Source organism: Mus musculus, chromosome 18, assembly GCF_000001635.26.
Source record: "Mus musculus strain C57BL/6J chromosome 18, GRCm38.p6 C57BL/6J".
Taxonomy (NCBI): domain Eukaryota; kingdom Metazoa; phylum Chordata; class Mammalia; order Rodentia; family Muridae; genus Mus; species Mus musculus.
In genome coordinates this window covers 23,970,804-23,985,303 of record NC_000084.6, presented here as the reverse complement: position 1 = coordinate 23,985,303, position 14,500 = coordinate 23,970,804, and the positions used below count along the sequence as shown (strand labels likewise).

General features: G+C 41.3%; 1 protein-coding gene across 9 annotated transcripts in view; it reads left to right on the top strand.

The window, feature by feature from the left end:
* Positions 1-14,500, top strand: part of Zscan30 (zinc finger and SCAN domain containing 30) — a 54,715-nt gene that overhangs the window by 2,002 nt on the left and 38,213 nt on the right. For 4 of the 9 annotated variants that reach the window (NR_163795.2, NM_001370937.1, NM_001370934.1 and 1 more), the window contains exons 2-4: positions 3,696-3,779; positions 13,459-13,922; positions 14,203-14,377. Coding sequence is in view for 8 of the 9 variants with exons in the window: in NM_001370937.1 (NP_001357866.1) it covers positions 13,515-13,922; positions 14,203-14,377 (583 nt within the window). In the remaining variant the exon portion in view is untranslated. Of the gene's footprint in view, positions 1-3,695; positions 3,780-13,458; positions 13,930-14,151; positions 14,378-14,500 lie in introns of those variants that run through there. The other 5 variants (XM_011247055.3, NM_001370936.1, XM_017318022.2 and 2 more) reach the window with 5 other exon arrangements.

Genomic DNA, 14,500 nt, shown 5'->3' with positions numbered 1-14,500 from the left:
GCAGCTTTCCTGATCAGAACCAGCTACTTTATACCCTTGCAGACAGATCTGCTTCCTCTCACTCGTATCCTAACAAGTGTGAGTGCTACCCTGAAACACTGGACTGCCTCTCTCTACAGTCTGTCTTCTGTGAGAGGATGGGTGTCAGGCCTGGACTTGCCTTTAGTGACTGTTCTCTTGGTATGTTTTTCACAGTGACTCCTATTCTATAACCCGTTCCTTGTAAAGAGGGATTTGCTTCTGACCTTGACTATCTTACTGGGACAGTTTGTTTTGTTTTGTTTTGTTTTGTATATATATATATGTGTGTGTATATATATAATTTTTAATATTTTTTATTACATATTTTCCTCAATTACATTTAGAATGCTATCCCAAAAGTCCCCCATACCCCCCTCCACTTCCCTACCCACCCATTCCCATTTTTTTTGGCCCTGGCATTTCCCTGTACTGGGGCATATAAAGTTTGCGTGTCCAATGGGCCTCTCTTTCCAGTGATGGCCGACTAGGCCATCATTACTGGGACAGTTTTGACAAGTGTTTTTAAAAAGATGATTTGGGTTGGAAAGGTAGTTTGTTCCTGCAGTTCTCAAGAGATGGGGCATGTCCTGATAGGAGAGCCTCAGAGTCAGAGGGCAGAAAGCGCAAGGGGAAATGGGAAGAATCTTGCCTGTGGTTGCTATAGGAGGGATCAGGTGAAGCAGCAGTGCATTCTGGGAGATGAGGATTTCCCTGCTTGTTTGGTGTTGACCTTGAAGAGAATAGTATAGGAAATTAATGGTCTTGAGGGTGAGAGCCTCACCGAGAACTTGGGAAGAGGGGATTCTGGGTCTGTTCGTTTTCAAGGAATGTCCACACTGAATTGCTTACTGCTGTGGGACTGGCTAGCCCTGGAAGAGACTGTGTGAAAGCATCAACATAAAAAGGTGTGCTTAACATACTGTGCAGCCCTAGCTACTGTAGTTATAGTAGTAACTCTTTCCAGGAGAGGGAATGGAATTCCAGAATCTCACCATGATTACCTGACTGACTGATTAAGATCGTTTGACTTCAACGCTAGTGCTTTTTTGTGAGCTACATCACTACTTGAAACCTGCTAACTGCCGTGGGAATGTTTCTCAGTTTGTATTAGGTACCTGACCGTGTTGATCAGTGCATCTTTGAAATTATTTTTTGATTATGGCACATGTAACTATATATGTATGTATGTGCATATTATATGCACACATACTTATATATACATGTGCATATATATTTTCAGTATTATAATCCTGTATATAACTTACAGTGTCATGTGATTCATTGGGTTGAGTGATAGAAATACAGTAGTGAGCCAAAACAATGTAGTTTGTGTAGTCATGGACAAGACCAGAAGTCCCATTAAGATGTGTGAATTAATTTATGTATTTTATTTATGTGTGTGAGCCCGTGTGAGTTTATGTGGATCATGTGCATGGGAGTCCTTGGAACTAGAGTAATAGATGGGTGTGAGCCACTATGTGGGTGCTAGGAACTGAGCCTGGGTTCTTTGTAAGAGCAATAAGTGTGCTTAACCATCTCTAGTTCACCTTCCCCATACCAGCACAGTGTAGTTCTTGACAAAAAGCCAAGTGCTTTGAGAGAAATGCAGATCCCTTTACCCATGTCTTTTATGGTTTCTTGACTAAGTTAGGGTTCTCAGCATTGACATCTCAGGATCATTTGTGGATTGTGCTACAGATGTAGTTATTGGGATCTGATTTAGGAGCGTCTGTCTAAGCTAGAACACAGCCCGAGTGAATGAGATGAGTACATTAAAGAGGGCTTCATCCTAAAAGGTTTGTGTTTCTAAAAAAAATAGCCAGAGGCACATGAAGAGCACATATATAGCATTCTTATTAATAATACACCCAGCTGACAGCCAGAATCAACTGTTAGCTAGTGAGTGTTGCACTGTGGAAACCTAGCCTAACCCATATATTTTATACATACACACACATAACACACACACACATTTTTATTTACATTTGAGATGCAAATAAAGAAAATATCTAATTAAGAAAATAAATAAATTTCTTATCATGTAAAAAAAAAGATTCATTTATGTACATGTACTGTGTAACGAATGTTTGCAGTGCCCTTAGAAGCCAGAAGGGGGCATTGGATCCTCTGGAACTCAAGTTACAGTCTGCTGTCAACTGCCATATATGTGCGGGACTCTATCCCAGATTCTCTGGAAGAGCAGCCAGTGCTCTTAACCCCTGCGCCATCCCTCCAGCCTCCCAATAACAGTCTTGATAGCACATTACAATCACATTAGGTATTAAAAGTCAAAGCCAACAGCTGACCCTGGTCAGTGAATACCACTGTGAGCAAAAGTTGGTCAGAGGGAAGCCTAGTGGTAAGCTGGATGGATTGACTCATGGGATACTTTTTAGGTGATGGCTGGAAGAGGAAGTGTAGACTCTAGAGAGAAGAAAGAAAACCAGTAGGGCTTAATTTGAATAGAAGGAAGGGGTTAGAGAGAACTGTTAGATGCATTGGTTACTGGCTACACAGCCAGATTTAGGAACCTATTGAACACAGATTCAAGCTGGCAAGGTTCATGAGGTGGTTTCCCTATGCTTCATTTGAAGTCCTTTTAAGATATTCCAGAAAATTCATCATAAGATTGAGCAACTGTGGGTAACTAGGTCTGGAGGTCAAGTGGGAGTTCTAGACTAGGAGATGGGTATTAGCTGAAAGTGAGGGGGACATGGAGAGGGACAGTAAGGGGAAATGCTTAGGACTAATTCTATGGGGGTACTGGGAAGGAATGGAGGAGCAGAAATAAAAACTTGTTATAAACTTCTCTCAGTCACATGTGCCTGAAGAACATGTTATCAAGGCATAGTATTTATAATAAAAATTAAGTAAGGGCTGGTGAGGCAGCTAAGGGTTTATGCTGACTGCCCTTGGCAGAGGATCTCAGTTCGGTTTCTAGCATCCATGTTAGCTGGCTCACACCACCTGTAACTCTAGCTCCAGGGAATCCAATGTCCTTTCCTAGCCTCAGTAGGCACTGCATACATGAGCACAATTCATACATCAACACACACCTATGTGGGGAGCCGCCCTCACATTCGCCGTTGTAAGATGGCGCTGACATCCTGTGCGCATGTGCCAAGGGTAGTTCTCCACTCCATGTGCTCTGCCTTCCCCGTGACGACAACTCGGCCGATGGGCTGCAGCCAATCAGGGAGTGACATGTCCTAGGTGGAGGATAATTCTCCTTAAAAGGGACGGGGTTTCGCCATTCTCTCTCTTGCTCTGGCTCTTGCTCTCTTGCTCCTGAAGATGTAAGCAATAAAGCTTTTGCCGCAGAAGATTCCAGTTTGTTGCGTCTTTCCTGGCCGGTCGCGCGAACGCGTGTAAGACACCTACATATAATTATAAATTTTAAAAATAAAATTTAAAACATGAGTAATATCACAAATACAGGGATTGAAAGGCTAGAGACGTAACAAAGTGCTGATCACTAAGTGAAGAACATACATCAATGTGCAACCCTAGAAAATGCTGTGATACACCACAAACATCCGACAGCATGGCACACATCAGTTCTTTGTTTTCCTCTTTGTTTATATTTTATTTGGTGTGTGTGTGTGCGTGCGCGTGTGCATGTGTAGATCAGAGGAATACATCCAGGGATTCTCCTTTTACCCTTTGTGTTCCAGGTATCAGACTCAGGTCAGAAGGTTTGGTGGCAAATGTACTGTCCCATCCTGTCCTTCCACGTGCTCCCACAACTCCCAGACAAGGTACCACTATGTAGCCCTAAAGTTCTTAAATATTGACTTACTAAAAAAAAAAAAGTAATTATTATTTCTCATATTCTAAAACTTAACAGGGTTTGGGAGGTGCTTAGGAGGAAGAAGTAAGGATGATTGTGAATTTTGGGACTAGTCCTACCTGAGACCATTGTTCAAGACCTTGTCTCAAAACATACAATCTATATAGTGTCCATGTTGTTTATGCATGGATTTATGTTTGGCTATTTATGAAACATCTGTTAATATCTGTCAAAGCACAGAGGAAATGTTACATTGTAGGTATCTCAGACCTAACTTCGTTACTGAATAGTTCAGATATGGCACAATCAGCTTCCAGTCACTAGAGTTGCCCAGGAACCTGAATTCATCATTCTCTTTCTTTAGAGACAGGGTCTCAGTGTATAGATAAGAACTCAGTATGTAGCCTGAGCTGCCTGGAATTCACAGTCTTTCTTCAGCCTAGTAAATGTTGGATCATAGGCTTGAAACGCTCTTCCTAGCCTTGACTAATCTGTCTTTCAAACCCTTATCAAGTAGGATTCTAAGACCTGTTCAGTTTCTGTATCTTTGTCTTCTATCCTTCAAGCTATTATGGTCTCATACCTGAATGGTTGTAGCCTATCTCTTCTGCACACTACTCTGCATAGGAGTCAGACCTTCCAGCCATGCTTGTGGCCTTGGGGATCCACCACTCACACCATGAATGGCTTGGCTGTTCTACTATAGGTGTATTTTCTCTTACTGCCCATTAGTGTTCCAGGGTCTGGCATAGGCTTTTAAACCTGGGTACATAGATGTACCTGGGACATTTATTAGAGCCATATTCTTGGGAATTCCCACTGAATCTGTCTTAGGGCCTATCTTCCATGGCTGATAATTGAGCTATAACTGGAGATGACAACCATTAGTCTGCTATTCCTAAACTCCCATCAGTTTCTTCAGTGGGCCATGTTCTCTCACATCCATCTGTGTCACTCAGAATTTGCAGGCAGCTTGCGTTGGCTCTTCTGGCGCCCTCTCTCTGCTCTTAGTCATTGGTCTTTTCTTCATGCTTACCTTCCTTTGATTGTCCTGTGATTCCTTTGATCAATCATACTGATGGCCTGTTTTCTCAAACTGAACTCAGAGTCCCTTGGAAGAGAACTTTAAAAAAATTTTTTTAAAAGAATTATTTATTTTATATATGTGAGTACACTGCTGCTGTCTTCAGACACACCAGAAGAGGACGGTGGATCACATTACAGATGGTTGTGAACCACTATGTGGTTGCTGGGAATTGACCTCAGGTCCTCTGGAAGAGCAGTCAGTGCTTTTAACCGCTGAGCCATCTCTCCAGCCCCGTTAGAGAACTTAATATAAGACTTATGTTGAATAGTTTGTGTATAGTAAATTTTATAGTATTTGTGAAGTAACGAAGGGAATTCATGACTCTTATGAATAACGAAGGAGATCCATGACTCGTGCTCTGGCTTTTCTTCTTTATGCACTCATGGAAATTTCCCATGATCCTCATCTTTACATTCTTTTTGTTTGTTTGTTTGTTTTTGTTTTTGTTTTTTTCGAGACAGGGTTTCTGTGTAGCCCTGACTGTCCTGGAACTCACTCTGTAGACCAGGCTGGCCTCAAACTCACAGATTTGCCTGCCTCTGCCTCCAAGTGCTGGGATTAAAGGCATGCGCCACCATGCCCGGCTTCATCCTTACATTCTTTTTTTTTTTTAAACAATTTTTATTAGATATTTTCTTCATTTCAAATGCTATCCCGAAAGTCCCCTATACCCTCCCCCTACCCTGCTCCCCAACTCACCTACTCCCGCTTCCTGGCACTGGCGTCCCCTATACTGGGGCATATCAAGTTTGCAAAACCAAGGGGCCTCTCTTCCAAATGATGGCCAACTAGGCCATCTTCTGCTACATATGCAGCTAGAGACACAAGCTCTGGGGGTACTGGTTAGCTCATATTGTTATTCTTCCTACAGGGTTGCAGACCCTTCAGCTCCTTGGGTACATTCTCTAGCTCATCCATTAGGGTCCTTGTGTTCCATCCAATAGATGATTGTGAGCATCCACTTCTGTATTTGCCAGGCACTGGCATAGCCTCACAAGAGACAGCTATATCAGGGTCCTTTCAGCAAAATCTTGCTGGCATATGCAATAGTGTTTGCGTTTGGTGGCTGATTATGGGATGGATCCCTGGGTGGGGCAGTCTCTGGATGGTCCATCCTTCCGTCTCAGCTCCAAACTTCTTCTCTGTAACTCCTTCCATGGGTATTTTGTTCCCTATTCTAAGGAGGAATGAAGTATCCACACTTTGCTCGTCCTTCTTCTTGAGTTTCATGTGTTTTGCAAATTGTATCTTGGGTATTCTAAGTTTCTGGGCTAATATCCGCTTATTAGTGAGTGCATATCATGTGAGTTCTTTTGTGATTGGGTTACTTCACTCAGGATGATATCCTCCAGATCCATCCATTTGCTTAAGAATTTCATAAATTCATTGTTTTTAATAGCTGAGTAATACTACATTTTGTAAATGTACCCACATTTTCTGTATCCATTCCTCTGTTGAAGGACATCTGGGTTCTTTCCAGCTTCTGGCTATTATAAATAAGGCTGCTATGAACATAGTGGAGCATGTGTTCTTATTACCAGTTGGGGCATCTTCTGGATATATGCCCAGGAGAGGTATTGCTGGATCTTCCAGTAGTACTACGTCCAATTTTCTGAGGAACTGCCAGACTGATTTCCAGAGTGGTTGTACAAGCTTGCAATCCCACCAGGAATGGAGGAGTGTTCCTCTTTCTCCACGTCCTCGCCAGCATCTGCTGTTATGTTACCTGAATTTTTGATCTTAGCCATTCTGACTGGTGTGAGGTGGAATCTCAGAGTTGTTTTGATTGGCATTTCTCTGATGACTAAGGATGTTGAACATTTTTTCATGTGCTTCTTAGCCATTCAGTATTCCTCAGTTGAGAATTCTTTGTTTAGCTCTGTACCCCATTTTTCATTGGGGTTATTTGAATTTCTGGAGTCCAGCTTCTTCTTTCTTCTTCTTCTTCTTCTTCTTCTTCTTCTTCTTCTTCTTCTTCTTCTTCTTCTTCTTCTTCTTCTTCTTCTTCTTCTTCTTCTTCTTCTTCTTCCTTCTTCCTTCTTCCTTCTTCCTTCTTCTTTCTTCTTCTTTTTTTAAAGATTTATTTATTTTATTTATATGAGTACACTGTAGCTTTCTTCAGACACACCAGAAGAGGGAGTCAGATCTCATTACAGGTGGTTGTAAGCCACCATGTGGTTGCTGGGAATTGAACTCAGGACCTTCGGAAGAGCAGTCAGTGCTCTTACCCGCAGAGCCATCTCTCCAGCCCCTGGAGTCCAGCTTCTTGAGTTCTTTGTATATATTGGATATTAGTCCTCTATCAGATTTAGGATTGGTAAAATCCTTTCCCAATCTGTTGGTTGCCTTTTTGTCTTATTGACAGTGTTTTTTGCCTTACAGAAGCTTTGCAATTTTATGAGGTCCCATTTGTCTATTCTCAATCTTACAGCACAAGCCATTGCTGTTCTATTTAGGAATTTTTCCCCTGTGCCCATATCTTCGAGGCTTTTCCCCACTTTCTCCTCTATAAGTTTCAGTGTCTCTGGTTTTATGTGGAGTTCTTTGATCCACTTAGACTTGAGCTTTGTACAAGGAGATAAGAATGAATCAATTCACATTCTTCTACATGATAACTGCCACTTGTGCCAGTACCATCTGTTGAAAATGCTGTCTTTTTTCCACTGGATAGTTTTAGCTCCCTTGTCAAAGATCAAGTGACCATAGGTGTGTGGGTTCATTTCTGGGTCTTCAATTCAATTCCATTGATCTACCTGTCTGTTGCTGTACCAATACTAAGCAGTATTTTTTTTTAAATCACAATTGCTCTGTAGTACAGCTTTAGGTTAGGCATGGTGATTCCACCACAGGTTCTTTTATTGTTGAGAAGACTTTTTGCTATCCTAGGTTTTTTGTTATTTCAGATGAATTTGCAAATTGCCTTTTCTAACTCAGTGAAGAATTGAGTTGGGATTTTGATGGGGATTGCATTGAATTTGTAGGTTGCTTTTGGCAAGATAACCTTTTGACTATATTAATCCTGCCAATCCATGAGCATGGGAGATCTTTCCATCTTCTGAGATCTTCTTGGATTTCTTTCTTCAGAGACTTGAAGTTCTTATCATACAGATCTTTCACTTCCTTAGTTAGAGTCATGCCAAGGTATTTTATATTATTTGTGACTATTGTGAAGGGTGTTTCCCTAATTTCTTTCTCAGCCTGTTTATCCTTTGTGTAGAGAAAGGCCATTGACTTGTTTGAGTTAATTTTATATCCAGCTACTGCACTAAAGCTGTTTATCAGGTTTAGTTGTTCTCTGGTGGAATTTTTAGGGTCACTTATATATACTATCATATCATCTGCAAAAAGTGATATTTTGACTTCCTCCTTTCCAATTTGTATCCCCTTGATCTCCTTTTGTTGTTGAATTGCTCTGGCTAGGACTTCAAGTAGTATATTGAATAGGTAGGGAGAAAGTGGGCAGCCTTGGCTAGTCCCTGATTTTAGTGGGATTGCTTCAAGTTTCTCTCCATTTAGTTTGATGTTGGCTACTGGTTTGCTGTATATTGCTTTTATTATGTTTAGGTCTGGGCCTTGAATTCCTGATCTTTCCAAGATTTTTATCACGAAGGGGTGTTGGATTTTATCAAATGCTTTCTCAGCATCTAACGAGATGATCATATGGTTTTTGTCTTTGAGTTTGTTTATATAGTGGATTACGTTGATGGATTTCCATATATTGAACCATCCCTGCATCTCTGGGATGATGCCTACTTGGTCATGATGGATGATTGTTCTGATGTGTTCTTGGATTTGGTTTGCAAGGATTTTATTGAGTATTTTTGCATTGATATTCATATGGGAAATTGGTCTGAAGTTCTCTATCTTTGTTGGATCTTTGTGTGGTTTAGGTATCAGAGTAATTGTGGCTTTATAGAATGAATTGGGTAGAGTACATTATGTTTCTATTTTGTGGAATAGTTTGAGGAGAATTGGAATTAGGTCTTCTTTGAAGGTCTGATAGAACTCTGCACTAAACCCATCTGATCCTGGGCTTTTTTTGGTTGGGAGACCATTAATGACTGCTTCTATTTCTTTAGGGGCTGTAGGACTGTTTAGATTGTTAATCTGATCCTGATTTAACTTTAGTACCTGGTTTCTTTCTAGGAAATTGTCTAGTTCATCCAGGTTTTCCAGTTTTGATGAGTATAGCCTTTTGTAGTAGGATCTGATAATGGTTTGGATTTCCTCAGGTTTTGTTGTTATGTCTCCTTTTTCATTTCTGATTTTGTTAATTAGGTTACTGTCCCTGTGCCTTCTAGTTAGTCTGGCTAAGAGTTTATCTATCTTGTTGATTTTCTCAAAGAATCAGCTCCTGGTTGGGTTGATTCTTTGTATAGTTCTTTTTGTTTCCAGTTGGTTGATTTCAGCCCTGAGTTTGATTATTTCATACAGCCTACTCCTCTTGGGTGAATTTACTTCCTTTTGTTCTAGAGCTTTTAGTTGTGCTGTCAGGCTGTTAGTGTATGCTCTCTCTAGTTTCTTTTTGGAGGCACTCAGAGCTATGAGTTTTCCTCTTAGGGCTGCCTTCATTGTTTCCCATAAGTTTGGGTATGTTGGGGCTTCATTTTCATTAAACTCTAAAAAGTCTTTCTTTCTTTATCTCTTCCTTGACCAAGCTATCATTGAGGAGAGTGTTGTTAAGCTTCCACGTGAATGTTGGCTATTATTTATGTTGTTATTGAAGATCAGCCTTAGTCTGTGGTGATCTAATAGGATGCATGGGACAATTTCAATATTTTTGTATCTGTTGAGGCCTGTTTTGTGACCATTTATATGGTCAATTTTGGAGAAGGTACCATGAGGTGCTGAGAAGAAGGTATATCCTTTTGTTTTAGGATAAAATGTTTTGTAGATATCTGTTAAATCCATTTGTTTCATAACTTCCATTAGTTTCACTGTGTCTTTGTTTAGTTTCTGTTTTCAGGATCTGTCCATTGATGAGAGTGGGGTGTTGAAGTCTTCCACTATTATTGTGTGAGGTGCAATGTGTGCTTTGAGCTTTACTAACATTTCTTTAATGAATGTGGCTGCCCTTGCATTTGGAGCATAGATATTAAGAATTGAGAGTTCCTCTTGGAAGATTTTACCTTTGATGAGTATGAAGTGCCCCTCCTTGTCTTTTTTGATAACTTTGGGTTGGAAGTCGATTTTATTCGATATTAGAATGGCTACTCCAGCTTCTTTCTTCAGACCATTTGCTTGGAAAATTGTTTTCCAGCCTTTCACTCTGAGGTAGTGTCTGTCCTTTTTTCTGAGGTGGGGTTCCTGTAAGCAGCAAAATGTTGGGTCCTGTTTATGTAGCCAGTCTGTTAGTTTAAGTCTTTTTATTGGGGAATTGAATCCATTGATATTAAGAGATATTAAAGGAAAGTAATTGTTGCTTCCTGTTATTTTTGTTGTTAGAGTTGGGAATTCTGTTCTTGCGGCTGTCTTCTTTAAGGTTTGTTGAAGGAGTACTTTCTTGCTTCTTCTAGAGCGTAGTTTCCATTCTTGTGTTGGTATTTTCCCTTTATTATTCTATGAAGGGCTGGATTTGTGGAAAGATATTGTATAAATTTGGTTTTGTCATGGAATACTTTGGTTTCTCAATCTATGGTAATTGAGAGTCTTGCTGGGTATAGTAGCCTGTGCTGGCATTTGTGTTCTCTTAGGGTCTGCATAACATGTGTCCAGGATCTTCTGGCTTTCATAGTCTCTGGTGAGAAGTCTGGTGTAATTCTAATAAGCCTGAATTTATATGTTACTTGACCTTATTCCCTTGCTGCTTTTAATATTTTGTCTTTATTTAGTGCATTTGTTGTTCTGATTATTATGTCAGGAGGAATTTTTTTTTCTGGTCCAGTTTATTTGGAGTATTGTAGGCTTCTTGTATGTTCATGGGCATCTCTTTCTTTAGGTTTGGGAAGTTTTCTTCTAAAATTTTGTTGAAGATATTTGCTGGCCCTTTAAGTTGAAAATCTTCATTCTCATCTACTCTTATTATCTGTAGGTTTGGTCTTCTCATTGTGTCCTGGATTTCCTGGATGTTTTGGGTTAGGATCTTTTTGCATTTGCATTTTCTTTGATTGTTGTGTCCATGTTCTCTATGGAATCTTCTACACATGAGATTTTCTCTTCCATCTCTTGTATTCTGTTGCTGATGCTGGCATCTATGGTTCCTGATTTCTTTCCTAGGGTTTCTATCTTCAGGGTTGTTTCCCATTGGGTTTTCTTTATTGTTTCTACTTCCATTTTTAGATCTTGGATGGTTTTGTTCAATTCCATCACCTGTTTGGAATTCCTGTTTGTTGTGTTTTCCTGCAATTCTTTAAGGGATTTTTGGGTTTCTTCTTTAAGGCCTTCTACCTGTTTAGCCATGTTCTCCTGTATTTTTTTAAGTGAGTTATTAATTTCCTTCTTAAAATCCTCTACCAGCATCATGAGATATGATTTTAAATCTGAATCTTGCTTTTCGGGTGTGTTGGTTTATCCAGGACTAGCTGTTGTGGGGTGCTGTGTTCTGATGATGCTGAGTGGTCTTGGTTTCTGTTAGTTTGACTTTTGCCATCTGATAATCTCTGGCCTTAGTTGTTATAGCTTTCTCTGACTGGAGCTTGTTCCTCCTGTGATTCTGTTAGCCTCTGTCAGCACTCCTGGGAATCCATCTCTCTCCTGAGTCTCAGTGGTCAGAGTACTCTCTGCAGACAAGCTCTCCTCTTGCAGGGAAGGTGTACAGAGGTCTGTAGCTCAGCTCTGCCTCCTGGCTAAAAATGAAGGTCGGAAAGTGACCCTGTCCCAGAAGCTATGTTGCTTCTGCAGCCCGTGTAGCTCAGAGAGACCTGGGATACAAGATGGTGCTCTCACCTGCTCCTGCTGTCAGAACCCTCCCTGGAGGCTAACTCTCCTCTGGCAGGGAAAGTGCACAGAGGCCTGGAGCTCCATTCTGCCTCCTGGCTGAAGATGAAGGCCCGAAAGGGTCCCTGTCCCAGAAGCTATGTTGCTTCTGCAGCCCGCATGCTCTCATGTGCAGACTGGTCTCTGAGGGACCCGGGATACAAGATGGTGCTCTCCCATCCTTACATTCTTGCCATCATTCCTAATTTGCAAGAACAACCAAGATTGATCTGGCAATCCATTCTGGAATAAAAACAGCTAGTGATCAAGAGTGAGGCAATCCTAGGTTAACGTCCTGACCAGTTTGGTGACTTCAGAAAATTCAAGATGTTTGGCTTTTTCATCTGTAAAACAAGGGGGATACTTACTGCATAGGGGTATTGTTGAGAGACCCAATAAAGTAGTTCTTGTAAACTGCCCATAGCAAGTGTTAGATTTTGAGTTCCTGTCTTTTGGGATACTCGATGACATAGTAGAGCTAAATACTTTGCTGGGAAAGTTCAGTTCTGTTGTTTATTAGCTGTGTGCCTTTGGTCAGCTTATGATCCTCAGAAGCCACATTTGGAGAATGGACAAAGCCATGATGGTTCTTACAGAGCACTATTCTAGTATCCTTAATGCTATCTAATGTTATTACTAAAGGTCACATGATTTTGGCCACATTAAAATCTTCTGTCTCACATCCTGAAAACAATTTTGAATAATCTTTAGATTATCATGTTTTTTTAGTATATAATTTTTTATTAAATATTTTATTTGCATTTCAAATGTTATCCCCTTTCCTAGTTTCTTCTCTGAAAATCCTCTATCCCCCCGCCCCTTGCTCCCCAACCCACCCACTCCCATTCCCAGTCCTGGCATTTCCCTATACTTAGGCATAGAACCTTCATAGGGCCTAGGGACTCTCCTCCCATTGATGACCAACTAGGCCATCCTCTGCTATATAGACTGCTAGAACCACAGGTTCCACCATGTGTTTTCTTTGATTGGTGGTTTAGTTCCAAGGAGCTCTGGGGGTACTGGTTAGTTCATATTGTTGTTCTTCCTATGGGGCTTCAGACCTCTTCAGCTCCTTGGGTACTTTCTCTAGCTCCTCCATTGGGGGCCCTGTGTTCCATCCAATAGATGACTGTGAGCATCCACTTCTGTATTTGCCAGGCACTGGCATAGCCTCACAAGAGACAGCTATATCAGGGTCCTGTCAGCAGGCTCTTGTTGGCATCTGCCATAGTGTCTGGGTTTGGTGGTTGTGGGATGGATCCCCAAGTGGGGCAGTTTCTGGGCGATCATTCCTTCAGTCTCTGCTCTGAACTTTGTCTCTGTAACTCCTTTCTTGGGTACTTTGTTCCCCCTTGTAAGAAGGATTCTGAGCTTCTGGCTAATATCCATGTATCAGTGAGTATGTTCTTATCATGTGTGTTCTTTTGTGATTGGGTGACCTCACTCAAGATGTATCCCTTTTAGTCAGTTTTTTTTTTTACATAGGCACTGTGGTCACTGAGCTGCATTCCATAGCTCTGCAGTTGTTTTTTGTGTTTGTTTGTTAAAGAGTGGTATACATATGAAAGTGGCTGTCCTTCATAAACATGTATTTACATTGTGGGTACATTCTTTCCCCATGTAACATGAACACTGTCCACCTCAGGGGTTCTTTGGATCCACCTCCTCTCTGCCTCAGCCTTTCAGATTATTCTGACCAGGATGTTCAGAGAAACAACAGCCTTGGCCTGTCATGCTTCAAAAGGACAAAATAGGCTCAACTTTGTGAAAGTTGAAGAAGAAAATGGTGTTTGGAAGCAGGACTTAAGTCTTCAGGGAAACCTCCAGAGCCAGGAGGTTTTCCGTCAGCAGTTTAGACAGTTTGGTTACTCTGATTTCACTGGGCCCCGGGAGGCTCTGAACCGACTGCAGAAGCTTTGCCAGCAGTGGCTGAGGCCAGAGGAGCACTCTAAGGAGCAGATCCTAGAATTGCTGGTGCTAGAGCAGTTCATGACCATCTTGCCTATGGAGCTGAAGGCCTGGGTGCAAGAACACAGGCCCAGAAGTGGAGAGGAGGCTGTGACTCTGCTGGAGGAGCTAGAGAGAGAATTTGATGAACCCAAGCACCAGGTAAGATGTAAGTTCTTTTTTGCTGGTTTTGATCTCTTGTGTTCAATAGAGAAGCCAGGATAAGTAGCACTGACTCAGCTCTCAGGGAACTTAATCGTCTCTTGGTAAATTAGTTATTCATTTACCTATTAGTTAAAATCATAGGGGTTTATAGTACTGGTTTTTGTTGTTGTTGTTATCTAGTCATCTGACAGTTTTCTGCTTCTTCTGTCTTGCCTTGTTGCTGTAGGGTTTTTCTCTTAGCTGCACTCAGTCACACTACTGGTACTTGTTACTCTAGGACACAGCTCATGGTCAAGAAATGATCTGCAAAGAAACGACACTCATGGGAACATCAGAGTCTCTAAGTAGTCCACTGCAGTCCTTGGAGAGCCATTGCAAGAGTGAACCCCAGGATCCCCAGATTTTCCATGAGAGAGATGAGGCAACCCTACCATTTAGGGTTGATGATGAAGGTGAGGATTACCGAATGTGCCAAGGCTTGCTTTTGTTTTGTTTTGTTTTGTTTTGTTTTGTTTTTCGAGACAGGGTTTCTCTGTATAGCCCTGGCTGTCCTGGAATCACTCTGTAGTCCAGGC